The sequence below is a fragment of the Haemaphysalis longicornis genome, unplaced genomic scaffold (genome assembly GCF_048455015.1).
Source record: "Haemaphysalis longicornis isolate Haplotype H1 unplaced genomic scaffold, Haemaphysalis longicornis Haplotype H1 scaffold_4, whole genome shotgun sequence".
In the NCBI taxonomy this organism is placed as follows: Eukaryota; Metazoa; Arthropoda; class Arachnida; order Ixodida; family Ixodidae; genus Haemaphysalis; species Haemaphysalis longicornis.
The window spans coordinates 57,486,083-57,508,553 of NW_027526361.1; the positions used below are offsets into that span (position 1 = coordinate 57,486,083).

At 45.8% G+C, this 22,471-nt stretch overlaps 1 protein-coding gene across 1 annotated transcript; it reads right to left on the reverse strand.

Moving 5' to 3' along the window:
- Positions 1-460: 460 nt before the first annotated feature.
- LOC144178746 (histone-lysine N-methyltransferase EZH2-like) lies at positions 461-21,897 on the reverse strand. Its single transcript, XM_077706834.1, has 17 exons — positions 21,762-21,897; positions 17,720-17,835; positions 16,350-16,478; positions 16,153-16,266; positions 15,815-16,022; positions 14,567-14,663; positions 12,479-12,642; positions 10,824-10,915; positions 9,843-10,053; positions 7,686-7,873; positions 5,441-5,702; positions 4,449-4,562; positions 2,612-2,673; positions 2,422-2,517; positions 2,077-2,158; positions 1,829-1,994; positions 461-754 (listed from the first exon to the last, which is right to left on the reverse strand). Exons 1-17 carry the CDS (start codon positions 21,790-21,792, stop codon positions 694-696), a joined length of 2,193 nt encoding a protein of 730 aa, XP_077562960.1. The 5' UTR covers positions 21,793-21,897; the 3' UTR covers positions 461-693.
- Positions 21,898-22,471: the final 574 nt, after the last annotated feature.

Consider the following 22,471-nt stretch of genomic DNA (forward strand, 5'->3'; position numbering starts at 1 on the left):
AACAGTGGGCATGCCAACAGGCCTCTTGGCCTGGCATAGCCTGGTAGACAGGGCCCAGACTGCAAAAGCGGGCAAGGGCTTCCTGGCTTAGATGAGGACTCTTCCTGGGCCCAACCATCACTGCCTCAAGCTTGTTTTAGAAAGATTTCTTGGCTCACTTGCACCAAAATAGAGCGGCAGGATTAATCCTTTAAACTGAGCTGGTGGGAAGCAGGCTATAGGCAATCATGAAAACTGCTCTCGGGTGCTGTTGCTAGGGGAAAAAAAGTGACTTACAATTAGCTGCCCCAACATCTGCTCCTAACCTCTCGGACGCAGACACTGATGACATAAGTGGCACTATAATTACAGGTAAGCAACACACTTAAGAGTTTTGGGGCTAGCATGGACTCCCAGGAGCAATTAACCCAAATTCGGTGCGATTCCTTTACCCCCGTACACAAGGAAAGTAAGCATGAAAGCCGAGGTAAATATCGTTTATTAAAAAAAAAAAACTCTGGCAGAGCTGTGCGCAGCACTGTCAATCTTGCAGTACAAAAACAGCCAGTCTAAGGCTGTTAACGGTTATGAGTACCCAGCTGGAAAATGGCACATGAAAAGTTTAATAATACAGAACTTGTGATTATGCTTTTGTGGTAATTTACAGTGGACCCACACGGCGTTCTCTGCCATAGAAACTGCGCCACTGGATGGCTACAGAAATTCCAATTCTCGCTCGATGCCCACAAACTTCAACTGTTCAGTAGGCCCGTATCTGCAAAGAAAAAATGTGGTATTTTAAAACTAAAATGCAGCAACAAATACATGCACTAGAGCAGGAGCTATTTTTACTGAAAACTTTGCCACTGGCACTTGCAGAACTAATACCTGTGCATGCAACGGAAGGCAGGGGTATGTGCATCCCTAGAATGCACACACTTGATGCAGGGCGTATGACAGCTCTCACATTCGTCCACATAACCTTTTCAACTGTACTTTTCTGCCAAGGCAGAACATTTGACCAAAATCGCAGCTGAAAGAAATCTTGCCGCTAGTTGCAGTGGGAGAACCCACTTAAAGGCCAACTGCACTCAAATTTCACTTCGACCAAATTTGTTTTTAATGTGTAAAGCACCACCAAATCAGCTGGGACACAAGTGGTAGCCCTGTGAAACGCCTGGTCAATCAGTCAGAAGCGTTTAAAAAAGCTCCGCTGCAGACCACGCTGCACCTGCCGGCGGAGTGCACAAACAGCCATGATGCACCTGTGGCGCTACGGACGTCCAGGGCTTCTTCCTTTGGCCAGCCACGCAGCCGGAGAACCGGTCGAGTTCTGCTGCGAATGCTTCACCCATTGCTGCCCCGTGCGCGCGTAGAGCTTGCGCGCAGGCTTGTTCCCGACCTGCTGACCGTCCGGCCGCTTGCTGGACGGCTGCAACGTCACTGCAATGGCTGCGCTCTTCTCGATTTTGGTTTCACAATCGCCAATTTTTGCTGACTGCTTGCGGCGTCCATGCGCATATTTCAGCTGTTGCATTTTGCATCTTGCTTTCCTTTTCAGCAGACTATATGGAAATAGTGTTTTCAAGAGGTCGAAATTTTGAGTGCAGTTGGCCTTTAATAAAATGCTTAAAAATTTAATGTCTTAAAAAATAGAAGTTCCCACATACACTGATTTACGTGCCTCCACCTAGCTGTCCATTTCGAAAGAATGCTTAGCAAAGCTACCCCGACTCCGTGTCACTCCTCACTCGCAATTGGCGAGGTCACAAATTGCACGTGTTTGTGCTCACAGGAATATATATATAGCTTAAAGGAAGCTAACTCGCTTTCACACACAGGAGCTTACCTGTAGTCAAAGAACAGCTCCTCGCCAGACTGGATGTGTCGTTTGGCAAAAATGCCGATGCGATGATCCCCATTCACCATGAGCACTTTGGCATAGCAGTTTGGGTTGATGGAGTGGTTGGCAAAGCGAATCTTGTTGCCCTTGCGGGTGGCGTCCACGACAAACTCTGTAGACGAAGAGAGCAGGAGTGGTTAATGCATTTTCCCATCTGAAACAAAGGAATTGTGGGACAGTCTTTCTCCACCCACCGTTGTTGAGGTTGAAGAGGAAGCTGCACATGTACTTGTCGTACACCTTTCCTCGGCGATCAGCTTCATCTTGTGAAATGATCTAGAGTAGAGTAACGGGTCTAAGGTAAGGCACACACAATACAACTGTATGTAAAAGAAAGCAGCTTGGTTGCAGTAAGCGCAAGATCGTCACGCCATTACTTGATGTGCCCTCCTGGAACTGTGTTCAGTCTGTTTGCAAGTTTGCTATGCATGCTAATGTTACTTTAGCTGCGTCGGTATGTAGTGAAAATTATCAATTTCGGCTCATTTGTAGCCACCGTCCACATCTTGTTGTGGCAGGACAGCACAAATATTACTTGCCTCGCCACAATACTCAGATATGAACTCATTTTTCTGAGCTGTGTCCTTGAGGAATATGCCCCAGCCAGCAACGTCAGATGGCGCCAGCAAGAGATGCTGAAAAAAAAATAAAAATAAAATAATAACAAGGAAGGGTGAAAAAGATAATTGTTAAACAGCACTCTTTAAGCCCTACGTGACTCTAACTTACCTTTCGAAGGCCTCGCTGCACGCTCACATTTTTGCAGGAAATGTTCTGAACGTCGAATTGATCTGCAATGAAAAAGAAATGGGGCTACTGTATGCACGCACGCCACCAAGCAACACTGCTGAAGCACCACTTGCGCTTACTTCTGGGTAGAATGCATCGAGAGCTATTGGCTATTTCCTAATGTCAGTGCATTACTTAGTTAAGACTGCAACTATCAGGCAAAGTGCTCATCACATAACCTCGTCGAAAGCTCAGCCAGGTACTTATAAATTAAAAGGAAAGTGCCCACGCTAAAAAATCTTTACTTGGAATGCACACACAAAAGCATAGTAAATCACTAATAAACCCCAGAACAAGGCAAACTCTGAACTGAAATGGGGTCCAAACTAATGGAGCTGTCCCATCTCCTAAAAGGCATGTATTGCTGCTTTGAAAGGGAAACACCTATAATTTAGGAATAGCCAACCCATCCCACCGAGTGACATCTTAACCACTGCTGTTTGCTCCAATAAAAGTGTATTCATTCTCTATTATATAGGCACAAACGATGCCTTCTCTACTGCTTACTTCTGTGTTTTGTTGCCAGCGTGTGACCGCACCCGGCTGTCTTATCTGTGTTCAGAATGAAGCATGTGTTCCTCTCCCTTCCTTTCGTATACCGCATGGGCTATCTTATTTGATAGGGAGAGAGTTTCGCCCTGTCACCACTAGACTGGAACATTCGGCTCTGATTGTCAGTGTTCCTGATGTAATTCGATGATTCTAGAAAGATTAACGCGAAGAGAGAAATGCTTGCAGGGCAAACACCGCTGCATTATTTTTTGCCGAAGCTCCTGCACACATCATATTGCTGAGTGCTTCTGTGATGCTTGTTTTCTCTTTGTAACTGCTTTCCGGAGCACAAGTTCGCTCTAATAAACCCTGTTTACTGGAACAACCCTGCATTGTTCTTGCTTCGTGACAATACAGACACAAAATCCTTTTGAAATACAGGTTTTACGTGTCAAAGATACACCTGTGCCATGAAGCACGCAAAGTAGAGGACAGTGAATTAATTTATGCCTCCATAGGATCTTTATAACATGCTACGAAATCTTGACACGGGCATTTTTGTTTTTCACCTCACTCAATCGTGGCATGTGGAGAAAAACACTGTACCCTACCAAAAGTTAGTGCCATCAAATCTACGTGCTTGTGACAAAAACAACTAGCTTTTGAGATCTAGCAAAACACTAAAACCCCTGCCACACAGCAAATTTAATGTCATTCCTATAGAATGTCATTCGTTCGACTTAATGTCATTTTCTCAACGTGCTGCTACATGGCCAAAATTAATGCCATTTGCAAATAAATGATGGCAGTTGCGATGGGTAAAAACTTGCGTAGAGAAAATACTTTAGCAAGCGCTTCAATATTTGCGAAAACTGAGTGAAAAGACCTTAAACACCTTTACTGCTCTCAGGAATGCACTTTAAGAATGCACTTTAAGCTGGCACCCACCACACCGGCTGAGGCTGGCCTGGTAGCGAGACTAGCAGTTTTATTTTTTAGAACTCTATTTGGCTTGTTTCATATGAGTAAATAAATGACTAAAAATTATACGCATGCAAAAATAATTGATCAAATGTCATTACATTTTCGAATTTCGATCGAATTTTGATCGAATGTGATTACATTTTCTCGCGTGGCAGCAAACAAATGTCATCTTGAACGAATGGCATTCGACGGGAATGACATTAAATTTGCCATGTGGCAGGGGTTTAACTCCAGCAGATCATGCTTGGCACAGCAAGGGCCTGGCCGTCACAAAGTGGGTAAGAAGAGATGGAAGACGCACCGGCTCCGCAAGTCTGGCACAAATCGGGATCACACTCGCGCACAGCCAGGTAACACGGGCACTGCTTGGTGTTGCACTGCCCCTTGCACCTGCAGCCTGGGAACCTCTGCTGGCCTGCAAAGTATGCCACACCATCAGTGCCCTAAGCCAGCGAACAAAAGGCCACCAACGTGCAAGGCTTTATTACATTACTACAAATAATGCCAATGGAAACAGTATGCAACCTTCAAGTACAGAAGCCGACAGTTTCTTTTGGACTTGCTGGATATTTCGGACTTTCACGAGGAACTGCCAGTAGTATTATAGGAGTAATGACTCGCCGATTTTTTGGACTGCTTTTTTCTTCGGACTATTTTTTGTTCTCCTCCAGGTCCGAAAAACCAGTCACTTACTGTACTACTCTGTTATTGTTCTTTACAGCTATCTGACTGCCCTTCGGAGAAGTGGGCACTGAGGGATACCATACACCTGGCGGTTACAGCTGATCTTGCTCTGCAGGCTGAAAGGCCATAAAAAAAAAATCAATAACGCCATCCGAACACAATGAAGCTTTTTTTTTTTCAGTTACATTTCTTCTTTTTTTCTCTTTCCCTCTGTCTCCCCCTCCTTTTTTTTTTTTTTCTTCTTCAGAAAAGCACCCTCTGACCCCAAATGGTGCCAACCTCACCACAGCAATCCCTCACACAAAGCAAGGTCCATACATGACAACGTTAATTTCAGCTAAATGTACAGAATTTGAGAAATTTTAGTAATGTGCCATTTGTTATGCACAGACCTGCTGTCCTTTACTTAAAGTGGACTGAAAATCCTATTTCATGCAATAAACGTGGGCATAGACAAATTTTTAAGAACTGCTCACTACATCTGATATTTTGTTATTACACCGTTCGATTCATGAGTGGGCTCCACTGCGCATACTTTTTGAGCAAGAGAAGTTGATTTTTCAGATTTAAGGAAGATGTGGTGGTAAGGCAGACACCAAAACGACGTACAGTCAGAGTTGCAGAGGCAGAACTTTTCGCAGAAGTTCTGCCGCTCCACGCAGGAGCAGTTCTGGTCGCACGGCTGATCCTTGTGGTAGCAGGGTACGTAGTTGTAGACGTGGTTGGAGGAGCTGTCCTTCTTCAGCTGGATCTTGCGGCAGTGCATGGACCAGAGGCGGTGCTTCTTCTTCTTCTTCCGGGGCGGGGTGCTGTCATGGACTGGCTCCTCTGGCGGGAGGTCGGCCAGCTCCCTCTGGGCAAAAGCGTACACCTGCAACAATGCAGCACGGAAACGCCCAACCTTGGAACAGGAACTTCAAGAATAGCTGGGAACACCAAAACTCTAGACAAGGTGCCAATTTCATGGCACGCAATACTAGTGCATACACTGTTTCTAGCCCCACGTCAAGTGATTATTACAATTTGGAAAGTAGTGCCACATTCCTTTCCTGGCCTGCCAATGATTGGCCTCTCTTGGCAGTACGGTCGGTGTGACCTGGTGCAAGGTCCAGGTCACCACGAATGCCATCAACGTTAGCGAGATTCTGGAATGGAAGCCCAGGTATGTAATGCTGCATCTTTTGAGATCAACTGTTGTTAATGCAAAGCTTTCAGTCTCTCCAGTCCACCCAAAACACACTGCAGGAAAGCAAACCTTCTGTAATGATGATGATGATAGTGGGTGAAGTGAAGAAAGATTGAAGAGGGGCAGTTGATTTTTTAACAGCGGAGCTGTTGTTGCTGGCCATAATATGTGCAGCATTATCAGAACACCCCGGGTACTAGTAAACCCCGCTGTTTACTGCACACGTGAGCACGCGCCTCACGAGGAGCACTTGTCGTCGTCTAGGCTTGCGTGTGGCGCTCGTAAAAAAATACCAAGAAAACAGTCCACGTTAGTCCACAGCTCAAGGGGGGGAGCACATGACAGCTCACGCTACAGACGCACAGTTCACGAAGCTGGTTGCCACCAGTTCTAGGGCATGCTGATGCGTTCCACTTTGGGAGAAACGTGAAAGCCTGCGGACAAAATGATTCAAGCCCGCCAGTCATGCATGAGGAAGACGATGATATAGATTGATATGACGATGACTACTACTAACACAGTGAAAAGTGATGCTGGAATGTGTAAATAAACAATTTCAAACCTAATGCAATGCGTGGTAGTGCGTCCTTCAGTGCTTACATAGTAAGAAATCTTCCAGCTGCACTATGATTCAAGCCTTGTGCGACTTTGTGCAAGTTTTTTACTTGACCATCACATGAGAGCAACAGCGCAGCCACTCGCACAGGAAAAAACAACTGAGGGGTCGCACAGCGCTGTCAGGCATGGCAACCTCCAACACAAACAAGAGTGGTGCTAGTGGCCATTCATACACATGTTAGTTGGAGCAACACATAACAACCAACCTAACCATCTGCTGGACTGTTCCATCCTGTAGATGCCGAATGTTCAGATGTGGAGCTAGAACTGAGTAACTTTTGCTTTATGAGAATGCTAGAGTCTTGTGGGAGCTTATTAGAAGAAGTAGGAGGGAGTGGACTAACACAGTGAGAACATGCAGCGACTGCTCACTGCCCTCCTCAAAACCCATTGGTGCTAAAAAGAAGAAGAAACTGAAGTGCCGCTGATGACAGATGCAGTGAGCATGCCGGGCCTAGTCTTCTGTGTGGTATTGGGTGGCTGCTGCAAAAGTGCCAAGTCATTGCACAGCCAACCACGGGCATTGGGAAACGTAACAAAATTTACAACAGCGTACCCAACACATGACCCCTGTGCATGAAGGGATCTACCAAGCTTCTACAACCTGCCTGTCTATGCTTATGCACAAAGGTGTGACAGGCAGTCACGTGATACACAGTGTGGTGAGGGAAAGGGATGGATTTTCACCTCTGGGTGAACACCTTTAGCGGTGCTGCTGTCAAAGGGGAAACAGCCTGCGCAGAGTGATTACTAGCAAGTATGGCTTCCACATTTTCTCCAGGTTTAATTTCAGTTTTTCATATTCCCAGCTACAAAGTTGCTCCACCAAATTTTTCTGCAGGCCCCGTGAAATTTCGCTGCAGCCGTGTGCTGCTGTACCGTAAAGTTACCAGGAGTAGATGTTTCCTCAAAGCTTATGCTGGCAATATTTCACAATCTCCTAGCAATTCAATACATCTGGGCTCAACCTTGTAAGCCTTTGGTTGATGGCAATGCTTTCGAGCAAAATTCCAGCCAGGCAAGGAGGAGAGGGAGAGAGCTGTGGCTCGCCTGGGCACAAGTCTTGGTGAGGATGAGCGTGGCGAGCGCGCAGTAGTTGCCGTAGAACACGCCCCGCAGGACGCGGAAGAGGGACTGCTCTGCGCCCGTCCACTCTTCCTGGAGCTCCTCCTGTGATGGCTGCACCACCGGCTCAAGGGAGGCCAGCAGGTGAGCAGCCTTGCCCGCAAACGACTTCCCTGTGGGGGGAAGGCGAACAAACGATCACTGAAAAGCTGAAACTGGCTACTAGTTGACTGTCGACTTCAATGCCCGCTACAGCCCAACGTTTCTCAAAACATTTTGCTCCCTTCACCATCATGGTTGCTACAAGAATCCAAGAGTCAGTGCCTAAACAAATTTATACGCATATAGTCACCTACAACAACCACTTCGTACTACTACGCAAAAGAGGGAGTCAGTGCTGAAATCGTTAGTTTGCTAAATCCGAAATCACTGACTTAGGTTCAAATATCATTACAGCTAATGAAAAGTTAAAACAAGCTGCGCAAAAAGACTAGCCAAGAATTCCTCTGAGGGATTGCTCAGGCAATACAAAGCCCGTACTTGGTGGCAAGTAAGACTTTTTTATTTATGGACCAAATTTAATCAAATTAGGAGCATTTATGTAGCTAACCATTCTAACAAAAAAAAAACTGAAATCAGATTAAAGATACCTTCTATACTTTTTAAGTAAGAAGACTAATTACCTGAAACTTGCATTCGGCATAATTAACTAATTAGGCAAGAAGTCAACAATATTCCTATGTCGGCATCACCAGGAAGGTCTATTCTGTGCAAGGAAGATAGATTATTGCGATATATCCTTTAGACATAAAAAAAGAACAAAAAAAGTTTTACCTTCCTTTCAAAATTAGAAATAGTTTCTTGTCATAAAGAAAGTGAAACTTCTGTCTTTCTTTTTGGATACGTAAAGGAAATAAAGCAATAATCAAATAGCTTCCTTGCACAGAATAGACCTTCCTGGTGATACTGACATAAAAATCTTGTTGAGTTCTTGCCTAATTAGTTAATTAAACTTGGGACAGCTCTGCAAAGGCAATTAGTCTGGTAACTCAAAAAGTATAGAAGATATAGAAGAAGAAGAAAAGTATAGAAGTATAGAAGAAGAAGATTTTTAAACTGATTTAAGTTTTGTTGTTAGGTTAGTTAAGTACATAAAATTTCCTAATTTGACTAAATTTAGTCCATAATTAACAAAAATAGTTTTACTTGCCACGTCCCCCTTTAAAAATACCGGCTGGGACCAACAGTTTGTCTCATTTGTTGAAATGAGTCTGTATGACTGCTATGTGAACCATGCAGCTGGGACCGACTGATTGACCGACCGACTGACTGACCGAACGCCCTTCTGTTTTTGCCCACACATTCCACGCCTCGAAATATGCGGTGGAACCAACCACTATTTGACCATGTTAACTATGTCCACAGGTCCCCGTTTGATGTGTAGGCACTTACATCTTTTCTTTGTAGGCTGCACCACATTTCAATACTACTCACAGAAAGCTAGGTAGGCAGAGTTTTTGAGGGAAATGGCAGCGCAGTGGCGCCACCGTACCACAGTTCAGTAACAAAGTCCATGCTCAAGGCAAGTACAGCTGCAATCTTTAGTAGGGAGAATTACGCTTACGGCCGTGCAAGAGCCAGAACAAGCAACAACTTCAATTGGTTTTTAAAAAATGCCACACTTTCTTTTTTTTCATGCTACATTTTCTTCACAGTGGTAAATAAAAGCAGTGAAGAGAAACAATAGTTGTTGAAAAAAATCTTGATGTTTTGAAAAATTTTGAAATTTTCGCATAAATGGCAATTAGTAGCGAAAGAATAAACACAGGGCCAATGTCAGCAAGCACAGGCTGAAAACTAGTAGTAAAACTACGGTGTATTCAGTACGTCGCTTTAGAGCGCTCTGGAGTACTCTGGAAAGCACTTGAGTGTTAGGGTGGTCAAAATCGAGTGCTCAAAGTATGTTCGGTTGGTCGCCTCACCACGTCAACCTCCGACTGCTCTGACTCAGTTAGAGCGCCGCTAGAATCTTGCCTTCTTCACCGCCACAGGAGCGGGCTGTATGCCCCTTACAAGTGAACAGGCTATTCAGTGTATTTGTTTCACTAAACAAGCGGTCTTCACAAGTGCAAACAGGCCCACCTGCCAAGCTGTTGACGGTCATCTGTGCCGGCTTGTCCTGGTCCTTCTCAGAGCTGTCGCTCTTTTTGCTGTTGGCACGCGTGCTGTCGTTGCTGTCTTCCCCGCTCGTTTCGTTGCCGCTGTCTACGGCGACGTGCTTATGCATGGTGCGTTGCTCAGATGACTCCCTCTCTGCCCTCAGCTTTGCTTGCAGTGAAACCTTCACCGAGTCCTAAGCAAAAAGAAAGGAAACTTAACATGGTGTGCAATGCACAAAAGTGTCTTGAAGGTCGCACTACTGAGCATGGCTAAAGCAAGGAACGAGAACTGCTCTCTGTAAGGAGTTGCTCACATAAAATGTGCGCTACTGGACCATCAATATTTCGCTAATGTGTGGCACCAGAGAGTCTGTTTCAGAGATAAGAGAAACCTCACTTCAAAGCAGGTCAATGCGCTTCATGCTTTCTAATATTAGTGGCAAAATCTCTTGAAAGGAATTATATGAACACAGCCTGCCTCAAGTATATTTCACCTGTGTTTTGGAATACCGCAGTTGAACAGGTTCAATTGAACAGCTTGACTGCCACTGGCTTGGGAGATAAACGAAACCCTCATTTAGAAAACTACTGTTAGACAAAAAAGGTGCAAGATAGATGGACAACTGGAACACAATTCATAGGACTCATGCTCCCACATTCGTCTGACCTGACTTGCCATGCTCTCTCTTTGGTAAACCACATTGTGCTAAGCTGCCATCAATCAAACCCAATGCTAGGCCAGTACATCAAATTCACATTAAAGTGCATTGGCACATTCCATCTACTGCAAACAAAGACTGGAGCCATAATGAAAGCTATGGACGCAATTTAGTTTACTATTTCAGGCTGTCACAATGCTGCACTGCCCCAATGCGACATATCAAGCACCATGTCCCCATGATTCCCAATGTCAAAAGTGTGAAATGACGTAATTGCCATGTTGTTCTGTTTCTTTTTGCCTCACCAGATGCAGGTAGCAGTGCGACCCACACGGCTCCGTGTCCAGCTTCATGTCACAGCTCTTCCGCTTGTATTTGCTCGGTGGGGAACGAAATGCTGAAAGCAGTCAAGTGGGCTCAACTAAATGCGTGAACCCATTAGCAGCACACCACCTAATTAGACAAACGAAAGTGGCCAAACGTGGCACCCTTGCTCAGCAACAGCCAAGGTGACGTTCTAAACCCATTTTCTGGAAACAATCCCCATTCGGCACCAGTAGCTCCCAATAGTAGGCCTTGTAATACCAGCTATTGGCTATTCAGCCATACCCCAACCTGGCACAGTCAAGCAGCTGCTAGGACTACTGAAGTCACTTTAATGAGAAAGCATTAAACGAAAAATCAGCACCGATCGTCACCGCATTCGAAATATGGGCCTAAAAATATGGCCCTAAAAGAAAATTTGGTGGTGTGGTATTCGAACCAGGGGCCTTCGGAATGCAAGACTAACATGCATCCTTTGCACCATAACTGAACCCTGGTTGCAGCGGACAAAAGGCAGACCAGGTTAATAAGCTGCGGCCATCAATTTAAAAACGTGTCGGAGACATGCACTGAGGCTTATAGGAATAATCTGTGCATGCTAATTACACAAGTAAGAAAGCACATTTACACAAACAGTGTTTACGCAGGATAACTAGCGATATTGGCCATGCCTGTAATTAATTTACTCAAAAAAAAAGAATACGACCCGGAGGGAAAGGGATAATGACGATAATAATGACAGAACGAAATACTTTCATCGGTGCTGTGTCTACTGCAATGGACTCTGAACAACAAATCATGATAATATTTTCATCATCGCCTCGCCTTAAAAACCATGTAATGCTTTCGCATTATAACACACAAAAAGTCTTAGGTGTGTACGAATTTTTTAAGTAACCATGCTAATGGCAAGTCAGTGCTTGTGCTTGGTGGTTTTCATTTTGCTTACGTGTTTCGTGTATGCTACTTATATAGCCTGTCAATACCAATGTGGAGAATCCGAGCGCGCGTTAAAAAAAGCTATTCCACTCAACATGAAAGCTGTCGGAAGTGCGGAGCAGTGATTCGCCATAATGGGTTGTAGCGCCATAATCCGCTCACTGCTATTACCAAATGCAATTCAAATTTCCCACCTCCGCAGTGATTGCGTGCCCCCTGCCTGAAACTGTGCCAGCGAGAGTTCTGTTCTTTTTGTGCTTGCTTTTCCTCCCGCACATGCCGGCGTTGCCTGCCACTTTTTTTTCTTACTATCGTAAAAACCAACCCAACGAGCGTTCCTAACTAAATGAACGCGGGCGCTGCCGGTTAATTACGTATATTTTGTCTCAAATGTACCTTCAGTTTTTTTCGCGCTAAACAATGGGGAGATGTATGACAAGTGCCAGCGTTTCACGAGTTTGGAACGGTTATGACTATTTAAACAGCTTGGTTTTCGAAGCCTCTGCGAGACGCCCCACGACAGGTACGCAGGGCTCTACTTGGGTCCGTTATCTCGCTGCGCCGCCTGATTCCAGCAGTCGCTTGACATCGAGTGTTACAGTGAGCTACGACGGCAAGGCGAGCCTTTAAGTGCTCCGCACTTAAAAACCCCCATCGAGCGGTTAAAGTGACCCCCGCATTCAGACTCCCCACTCACTGTGCAAGAAGCAGTCATACTTGAAGCAGCGCCGGCAGAAGAGGGTGCGGAAGGAGTGCATGCTCTTCTCCCGAGCCACCGACTGTGCAAACGGCCCGTCTATGTTGGGCGTGCACTCCAGCGGCAGCGGGGGCGGGTTCTCCTTCTCCATCAGCTCCTTGTACCTGCCGGCAAGAGTGGGTGCGAGGGGGCCTCTTCGTCAGCACTGCCCTGCCAATGGCTCTTTGCACAAAATGTGGCCGTACAAACAGCATGCACAGAGCACATTCAGCACCAGGGTCACGTCACGCAAGGCCCGAACATTCCAAATTCAGACCCATCATCGACAGGCTATTTATGTCCACTGCAGAACCAAGGCCACTTCCGTAGATTTTCAAACACTCGTAACCTGCACAGTCGGAAATTACTCCTTGACTCCAAATTTTCTTGACTCATCCCTTCATCGAGCCACCTGTCTTCCCCCACTCCTTGTGATGTCTCCCAGCCACCATTCTGTCACACTGGTTATTCGCTGGCTGTCTTACCATTATTATCAGCCTTTTTGTGTCTAATGTAGCACAGAGGCCTCTCATATATCATTACGAGTAGGCTAGGCCAAAATGAGCCAGTGTAGCCAGATCCTGCTCTGCTGAGGGGGCCCCGTTTGTGTCGTGGGAGCCTTCCTGGTATGGTTGCACCTATCAGGGTCGGCATCACTGGCATTCGATGATGCGATTTTTAACAAATCAGGCCGCAATCCAAGCCTAGGTACACTCCTGCGTTCTACCCAGGCTTGGGACTGACCACTGAGGTGGGGTGGGTACCCTAATCACTCGGCAAAACAACAGCCTGCCACACCCTTTGGCCCACTGGGACTGAACTTGTATGTCAAATAAAAGCAATTATCTCCCATGGAAGCCCCACTCACAGGGTCAGGTGAATGTAGCTCGTAGAACCTGGCTGCAACGAAATGCTCCATTTGCCATGAAGCAACACCAAGGGTGGTGTTTTGCCACCGGTGTGTGTGGCACCTACGTTCCATGTATGCATTTACTACTTCTGAAGGGACTGCCACCGGTGAATACTTTTAATGTAGCTTATAAATAACCAAGTTAGTGCAGCTGCCAATCTCATTGGCACCAAACAAATTGGACCGTAGAATGAGACCTTTGTGCAAACTTTGAATGCAACGGAGTGATCGCGTTGCTCAACAAAAATTTGTTTTTAATGCAGCTAAGGTAATGTTGCAACACCTTATACAGTTGAAACTCGATTTTACAAAACCTGATTTTACGGATTTCTCAATTTAACAAACAAATTCGGATTCCCCCGCAGTTGCCCATAGGCTTAATGCTTTTATGAACTCGAAATAACGAAACAAACTTCCCCACCAAACCCAATTTAACTAAGCATTTAGGAAAAAAAGTTGTATAGAAAAAGAGGTTTTTCCAAATTTATGGCGTCTAGAATGTCTGGCAGTGTGCTGCCAGTGTAGGAGCAGTACAATCAATGCAACGGAGGCATTCTCATTTTGGTTCGTACGAAACTACAAATCGAAACTGCACAGAACAACCGACTGCGCATTTCTTTCCAGGCTTTAAATCAGTTCCACCAGGCACCCTCGGCACACAAGGGTGCTGAGGACGCTTTTACTTCACTGGCCAGCTATGAGAAGTGTGTGCTCCCGCTGCTCACGAAGTGCGTGCAGGCGAATATCATGAGCTCATTCACTAGGCAATAAATTTATCATTCTCTCGAATTTACGAAGTTCCCAATATTACAAAATGATTTGCGGGTCCCGGTGACTTCGCTAAATTGATGTTCAACTGTATATGACCACCCAAAGCTGGAAGCACTGCAGGAGTGTTTGGTGAACAAGGGATGATGTACTTCGGCGTGGGGGCCCGTGGCTTATTACAAGACTTTTCAGGTTAGTACGGGAGATGGATGAAGTGCCCGGAGAAGTGAAATTAGAAGCAACACCATAGTCCTGTTCCTCACTCAAGCTGGATATGCACACACACTGATGCACACACCATCAAGACATTTGCCAACTTCAGCATAAAATTGCTTGCCGCATTGAAAATTGACACTGACAGCAATACATACCGCTCTTTCATTTCTTGCGGAGATCTTTTGTCAGGGAACACCGAGCATATGGCTGTGAAAATGAACTCCGATGGCGCCCCCTGGTCATCATATTTGTCTGGAAAAGAAAAAAAAAGTGCCCATATCAAGAAGCTTCCACGATTTTAGAACAAGCAGCAGAGGCAACAATACCCTTAAAAGTAACCATTGTACAGTAACTCACGCAAGAAAGAAAAAAACAGATATTTCAGTTGAAACCCAAACAAACTGGGCAAGGAACTGGTATGCACAAGGGTGTATTCAGAAAGAACTTCCAAATGATTAAGTGTGGCTTAACCCTGTCCCTCAAATAAAAATTACACAATGCGAAGAAACTTCACAAATTTTCAAGAAACCTGAACTTCCACAGAGATCATCAAGTTTAGGGGTAAAAATCATGCACCATGGATCCGATAGCAAGGAAGATGCCTCAGCTCAAATTAAGATGCACAACGTGGCAGACACGTAACACAAAGAGCAACAGACAAAACCGCAGCTCCTGGGGAAGAATACTTGGCGGCAAAAAATTAAGTTGAGTAAGGCAGGATAAGAGCAAGTGGATGCATGTCCCACTGATAACACAGACCGGGAAAAAATTTGCCCGTAGTTCTCTTCAGAGCCATCTAGTTGCAGAAGTTTAATGAATAGACGCGATCAATGGGATAGTGGCATATGACAGGTCATTGCAACACCACAGCAGAACCTGCACTATCGATCTAGCACGCTACCGATATAGCATGCTCCACCATATTTTGAACAGTCTCATGGATGCACCCCCAGGAAACGCTCCGAGCAGGAGCAGAAGATCAGGAAGATGGTCAACATATGGCTGTTTCCGGGTTTCGCCGACCGCAGAGGGGCAATATCTGGGCAGCTAGATAGCAAGGTGCGGCACCAGCGATGCATCGCAAGATAGAAGAATAGCCAAACTCTTTCCAAAAGGCGGCACTGGTTTCTCTTACTACACAGCACCGCCACGCTTGCACTACAAGCAACCAGTGTAGCCAAACTCTTTCCAAAAGGCGGCACTGGTTTCTCTTACTACACAGCACCGCCACGCTTGCACTACAAGCAACCAGTGCACCCCAACTTAGCTCAAAAAGCATCTCAGGGACCACTAACCAGCATGCTACCAGTGCAGCCCAATAAGGTTATACAATAGTTATTACGTTTGCAACTGGAGAAGATGTGTGCCCTTCAGGAGTCAAGTGAGTGCGCCTGCCGCTTTACCTGGGCAGCTGCCTCCTGGCTCATCATCATAGGCCATCAGCGCGTGAACCAGATCCAGGAAGAGCTCGTCGTTCACGGACCCGGCATCCCGGTCACCGTGCACCTTGCCATCATAGTTCTTGAGAAGTTCTTCAATGAACTTCCCGTCCTGGTCCAGGATCTCGTCTCCCATGTAGGGAATGTTGTGCAGCACTGTCTCATCTTCCACCTGCGGGAAAAGTGATGAAAATAAACATAAATAATTAAAAACCCACCACAAAGCAGCAACAAAATATAGTGCCTACGAGTAGGAGCACACTCGCTAGATAATGTAACCACCAAGTGAAATAGTGCCGTACCAGGTAATTCCTCTGAGTCGGTGCCCACGTGTACATGGTTGGTATGGGATTGACGGCGTACATGACACGCATCGGTGACGCCTGTTTTGTCCCATCTCCCAGCTCCACTTCACACTTCAACAGAGGAGGGGAGCAAAAGGGTTAGGCAAGCGACAAATGGCACTCAAATTACCTCTCGAAGAGAAGAGGAGTAGCACCTTTTTCATGGCCGGTTTGTGCAATGGCGGGGTTGAAGGAAACATGGCGACGGGCTTGGTGTCAGTCTGCTGTTTTTGCAGGAGAGCTGCCGTCTCAATGATGAAACGCCTGTTGGTCATGTACGCAGCCTACAAGAAGAGGGAGGAACAAGAAATTTGTGGTAGGCTGAAGCAACACGCAAGCATCCATCCATCCATCCCTTCTATGCCTTAAAGGAGTACTGACATGAAATTTTCGTGTTACATATTTTTGCTGCTATGGGTGCCCACCAGCCCACTAATCATAGAATGGCACATTAGAGGGTCGATTGCAGAGTAAAAAATCATTTGCGGCGTTGTTTATTCGTGTCTGTTTCGGTTTCAACAAAACGAACACTGAGCGGCTGCCATGACAGGAGGACGCCCCTTACGTCACAACTCTCGCACCGCTGCCGATCTGGACGCGCATGCGCGAGAGAGCGCATGCACACGCCCAGACCTGCCGAGTTCTTCACCATTGCCACGTGCCCGGGCAGCATGACGTCAGTCCCGAAACCATGACGCGTACACACGGCATAGCAGGCGTGCCAACCGCAGCCAGCGCGTCGGCTACGTCACGGGAGCCCCGACGTCGGCAGTTCGGGGCAAGGAGCAGATGATGCCATGCGGGCCCACTCTGGGCTTTCTCGTGCGGGCAAAGATTAAAATGGATGTAAAATATGTTAGACTGAGTGGTTACAGTTGAAATTTGCTGGGAGATATCTCCTGATAAAATGGAGGCATTTTACATAGTTATCTCAGCTTTGAAATTTCGTGTCACTACTCCTTTAAGGGAATTGCACAGTGTAGAACTTTTGCTTGGTTCTGTAGATACACATGAGTGGCACATGTTTCTCAACTGGATGCAGGCAACTGAACACAACCTCTTTGAGAACCAGCAGCTAGAGGAGCTCCAACATGATGTCAAAACAAAATGCTTACTTCGATCGATACAAGCGTTAAGTGTACTAAACGCCAGAAGTTCAGTACAGGCCTCTACAATTTTTTCCCACACAAAAACAAAAATGCAGCTAACTACTCTCGCCAAGAATCAAAATCTAAATTTAAGATTTCCCTCGTCAACCAAACACTGCCTATAAGGCAGACAGCAGTGGGAGGACAGGAACTAAGCTTTCCCCCCTGGCATTCTTGACGAAATCTTGCACCCCTCCATCAAAAGTTCCCTAGCCTGGCCAGAAGCAAGGCCAATAACTTGGACCATAAGTGCCACAATGCCTCAGGCACCAAGCCATCAAGGCGAGTGCTACTAACTATGCAGCCTAAGTGCCACAATAGCTCTGGCACTAAGCCATCAAGGCGTGTGCTACCAGGAAACGAATTCTTCAGCATACCATGACCTCATCGTGCCTCTTGAAGCGCTTGATTTGCCTGAGGCGCATGTACTCTGAGCGCACTCGCTTCTTCCACTCGGGGCTTATTCGGCTCACATCCATACTGCTGGTCTCCCCTGAAACGGAAGAGAAAAGGACAGAACATAATGTGGATCATCTACCATGTTTTGTTCTTATTTCTGCTTCGCATGCAGCAGGATAGCTAAGAATTGCATTCAAGGAAAGGGGCACAAAGGGGAGGGGGGGGGGAGCTTAGGGAATTTCTGCACATATATAATCAACAGTGGGTTTTAAAATTTTGCAACTCCTGTGCCCTGGCACTGTAACTGAAATGGAAAAAAGAGGTGGATCTACGTTAGGTTTTTCATAAACTTCCCTGCCTGAAAATGTGGCGTCTACTTTTCTGGGGGAGTGGAAGCTCTAAAATCCTGGCACTCTATATGCCCCTGGTCTCATGGTTACAGCGCCAGTCAATGGTGGGTGGTCATCAATGGGACCAAGCTACCGCCTAACAGGTTGTACACAACTAGGAAAAACAAGATCACAATCATGCAGTCATATGTTCACAAGAACTGCTGTGCGTTACAACAGGGCACTCCATCATTGGTCTTTCATTTATAAAAGATTGTAGGTGAAGTATAAGACATACTTCAAGAACGGCCTCAATCTGAGCAAGAAACACAGGGTCACAGAAACACCAAACTGTCATTTCAGAATTGACCAATTGTTCCTGATTTTCCCTCAGCATGCATAAGCCTGTGTAACTGAAGGTGTAAAAAACATTCGGCAGTGTCTTTCGCCTATAGTATTTATTCATTTAATTATCGTAATTTTTACACAATGATGTTAATTTGGCACCTTTCTTCCTGACTGAAAAATTTACAATGTGGCAAGCATTTTGTTTCACACACCAAGATTTGCTTTTCTGGCTGGCAGCAGACCAACAGGAACGAGAAACCAGCTTGCCTAAATCAAGTTTTCCTGAAAGTGCAGTTAGGTATCTTCTTTCCAAACTCACTGTTACTGCTTCAGGGGGCCATCAAGACAACATGACATCAACTCACTCCAATCAAAGTATTGCCTCTTTGAAATAACACTTATGCCAGCTTTATGATGAACTTCAAATAATTTTACCAGCTACTTTTCTGCACTCGCGACCCAATGTCCATTTTGTACAAAGGGCTGATGATGACCAAATTAACCGATTATTGAAATAGCTTTGTGGGATTGCACCTGGAGCTCCCAACGTTGTTTCGCAGTGGTAATGCAATTAACAAACGGCTACAGTGAAGTAACGCAAAGGAAACCAAATTGAATTGGAGGTGAACACTACAAAACAGTTTTACAAAGCACGAAAGCTCCTCTATTAGAGAAGCTCTATGAGGCGTGGCGACATTGTGCCATCCCTTCGATGGTTCTCGCAACAGTGTAATAGCTTTTGAAGCCAAAGAATTAAGAACGAATTGCACCTGCTATTTCCTCTTGAAACGCTAAAGGTTCAAGTAGGCTTAAATCGTCAAATTCTAGTCACATCTAACGTCCGAGGAAAGGACAAAGTCTATGGCTACACTGTTATTACTGGTCATTAGACACTGGAATGCCTTGCTACAATTTCTTAGCTTTAGTCAGTGGTTCCAAGCTTGCAGTTCATTCACAACGGCGCAGAGTCACTGTACTGGCTGCCTGTTTTTAGCTGTTTCCTCAAGTACATCATAGGGCTTCTGCCACCTCCTTTTAAACACTAATTCCCCAGTGACGGCAGCAACATTTCCAATCAAAAAAACTTGTAGTGGGGTATGGGCAACCCAATCTTTAGGACAAAGCAAAGTTGTATGCTGCCTTCATGGTGCCTTTAAAAGGCATGCAGCTGCATTGAATCCGATCAGGCAACGAGGTTGCACTTGAAGAAGCTGGAGAAGGGTGTGCCTGCAGAGGTGCCTTGTACAACAAGGATTAGAATTCACTTTTGATGTGTGAAAAATTGTTTCCCTTTTTATTGGAAAGGTAAAAAATTCAACCCTCTTTACCCTCAATGTGCGAGAGGGTGACAGTGTAAGCTACACGCACGTGCTATGTGGATGAAAACGATCAGAGCACGAAGCCATGATCACACCATACAGATGCCCGAGGTGTAGAGTGATGATAATATTGGAAGTGATATTTAGAATATTTGAGGTAATAAGTGCAAATACACATTCTAGGTTATCACATAGTCTTAATATAAAAACATGCAGTAATTTGTTTATGAAAGTTCACATTATAACTCATTCTACAGATCTCTGACCTGCTCATGCCACTCAAAAAGTGTGGAAGTATCACATCACCCGCATTAAAGCTGCAATTGCTACGTACCTAATGTAGTGAATGAATGAAACTTGGTGCGGGAATGAAACTCTGTTAGTGGTCAGATATGGTGTGATTTAACAACTAAATTTATTAGGATGAGTTAGACACTCCTGCAAACGAAGCCCTCACCACAAGATGTGAGGTTGAGTCCGAAGCAGATGAAACTTAGTGCAGTGTATGTGCCAGAATTTGTATTGTTGCGCCTCAATATATGCAGATGCAATCTGTGGGCTGGTGGTGAACTTAGTTATTGGGCAGAACTCCCATAGGAGAGACACGCAACATGGGCGCTTGGACGGCAATGCTCAAAATATTGCAGCCTGATCAGGCACACGAGTGTGAAGGCGCCATTCTTTTCGGGCTGTGGGCGACCGTGATAGAAGGCTCGAATCTTTCATGGGCAGATTGCACAAAGCACGGGGGCTGATTGCCGACATTCCCCAATGCACGGTACACACATCAACAAGGGGATTGCTCGACTATATCAATATCTACATTACAGTATCATATTGCAATTCAAATCAATTCGATTCGGTTTCCTGTTCCCTTTCCCAAGAAGCAGCAACTTTTCCCTGCCTTTAGGCAAGTGATCGTTGGAGCAATTATTTACAAAAACCGCCTCTGGGAGCATCACAGAGCAGGGTGTGGCTCTTGGTGCAGTTGACATAAACGGTGCAGCAGTTCCCCCACTGCAGTGAAAGTGAACTCCCCAAAAAGATAAGTCAACTCCGCATGAAATCACACTAGCTTTTCTGATATTAGGTGGGACATTCGCTGATCATGACATATATTAGCCCTTTTAATATCTTGCCAACCGAATGTCTTGTATACCCGTCAGCACATGTCTCGCTTATTCAAAAGATGTAATATTCATTTTCTCTTATTGCTACCAAAGGTCTCAAACTTCCCAAAACTTCCCCGATTTTTCTAGACTCAAAATTTCCAGAGGACTGGTTGGTAGACGGTGGGGCTCTTCGATTTACAGTCTCGGACTCACCGCGGACTCCCCGAGAAGCAGTCCGGCGTTCGATTTTCCCATGCTTCGGGGAATCCGCGGACTATCCGCGGTGATACCGATAAATCGAACAGCCCCACTATGGAACAGCAGCAAGCAAGTGAGTTGAAATATATACGGGTAGTATACGAAAACGGCAGGGCAGGGAGGGGAGGGAGAGGAAGAGGAGGAGGCGGGGAGGAATAAGCACGTAATCGCAACCACCAAGTCCCCGAAATGCACAGGAGCCAGTAGCCAGAGATATTTTTAAGTGCACGCAGATCACAGTCTTCAACCTCGTTGACAGAAAGGTGGCATACCATACAGAGAGCGCTTGGAAACAGAACTAACGGGGTGCTGCACGCATGCGAGTCGACCCGGCGCGCACTCACCGCACCCAAGTCGTACGAGCGTATGCGCCCTGAACACGAGCCGACGCACAAACACGACTTTTATTAGATGCTTCAAATGCACACGTACATGCTGCAGGAACTTAAATAAATGCTTAAGGCGATTTATATAAACAAAGGCTCCAGTAATCATCGACGCCACAAGATTCTTTCAGTGAACAAAAAGTAACAGCTCAAGGATCAACAAGCACGAGGCGAAGTTTGTTTTATCTGAGGAAATTATAAATATAACGCATAAGTCAATTTAGCGGCTCTTGCTGGAAAGCAACAATTCTGGGCTGCACCGACTTACCTTTGCTTTCTCTGCTATCACGATGCGACATATCCAACCCAACCGAAAGCAACCGCAGCAAAGCCTGCAGCTGCCGCCGCTGCTATGGCTTCTTTGGCCAGCTTTGGCGCCACAAAAGGACCGAAACAAGCAAAATAGCAATGAAGGGCGCTAGAAGAATGCAAATTTATTGATTGCTGCTGGTTGATTGTTGCTGTAATTGTTACAATTGCTTTGTACTTGCATTTAAATTTATTTCTATTGCTTATTTGTAGTTCAAGTTTTACGGCGATCGCAGTCATCGCAGTGGCCATAGAGTCGCTTCCGGTAGACACTCCTTGGATAGTCGACACTTCCGGTGGGCACCGGCGCCAAGCGCGAAATTGGTAAGTTGAGCTACTGGAATTGAGCTGTAAAGGCACATTCCCACTGGCGATCCTCCCTGTTCTGTGGCCTCGTCGCGCGACAGCGCGCGTCGCACGATGAGGCCATGAGGCGGTGTTCGCACTTGCGATCAGCGATGATGCGACTGCGTTCAGCTGGTTCAGCGCAGCTACGTGCAGCAACAGGTTGTCAGCTGTGGGATGACGTCGCAACAGGCCCCATCATTTCTACCACACTGATTTTGGGGATTTTTTCAGGCCACTTGGTGCAAAAACGTTCTGAAAGCAATGTAAATCCTTATATATGTTATTTTTTTGTGCATGTGCGAACTAGGTGATTTGAAACCC

Coding starts and splice junctions, on each gene's coding strand:
- LOC144178746 (XM_077706834.1), bottom strand. CDS start 21,792: ATGTCGCATCGTGATAGCAGAGAAAGCAAAG. Junction 17,836..21,761: donor TGATAGCAGAGAAAGCAAAG/GTAAGTCGGTGC, acceptor CTTCCGTTTCAG/GGGAGACCAGCAGTATGGAT. Junction 1,995..2,076: donor CCTCTTCAACCTCAACAACG/GTGGGTGGAGAA, acceptor CTTCGTCTACAG/AGTTTGTCGTGGACGCCACC.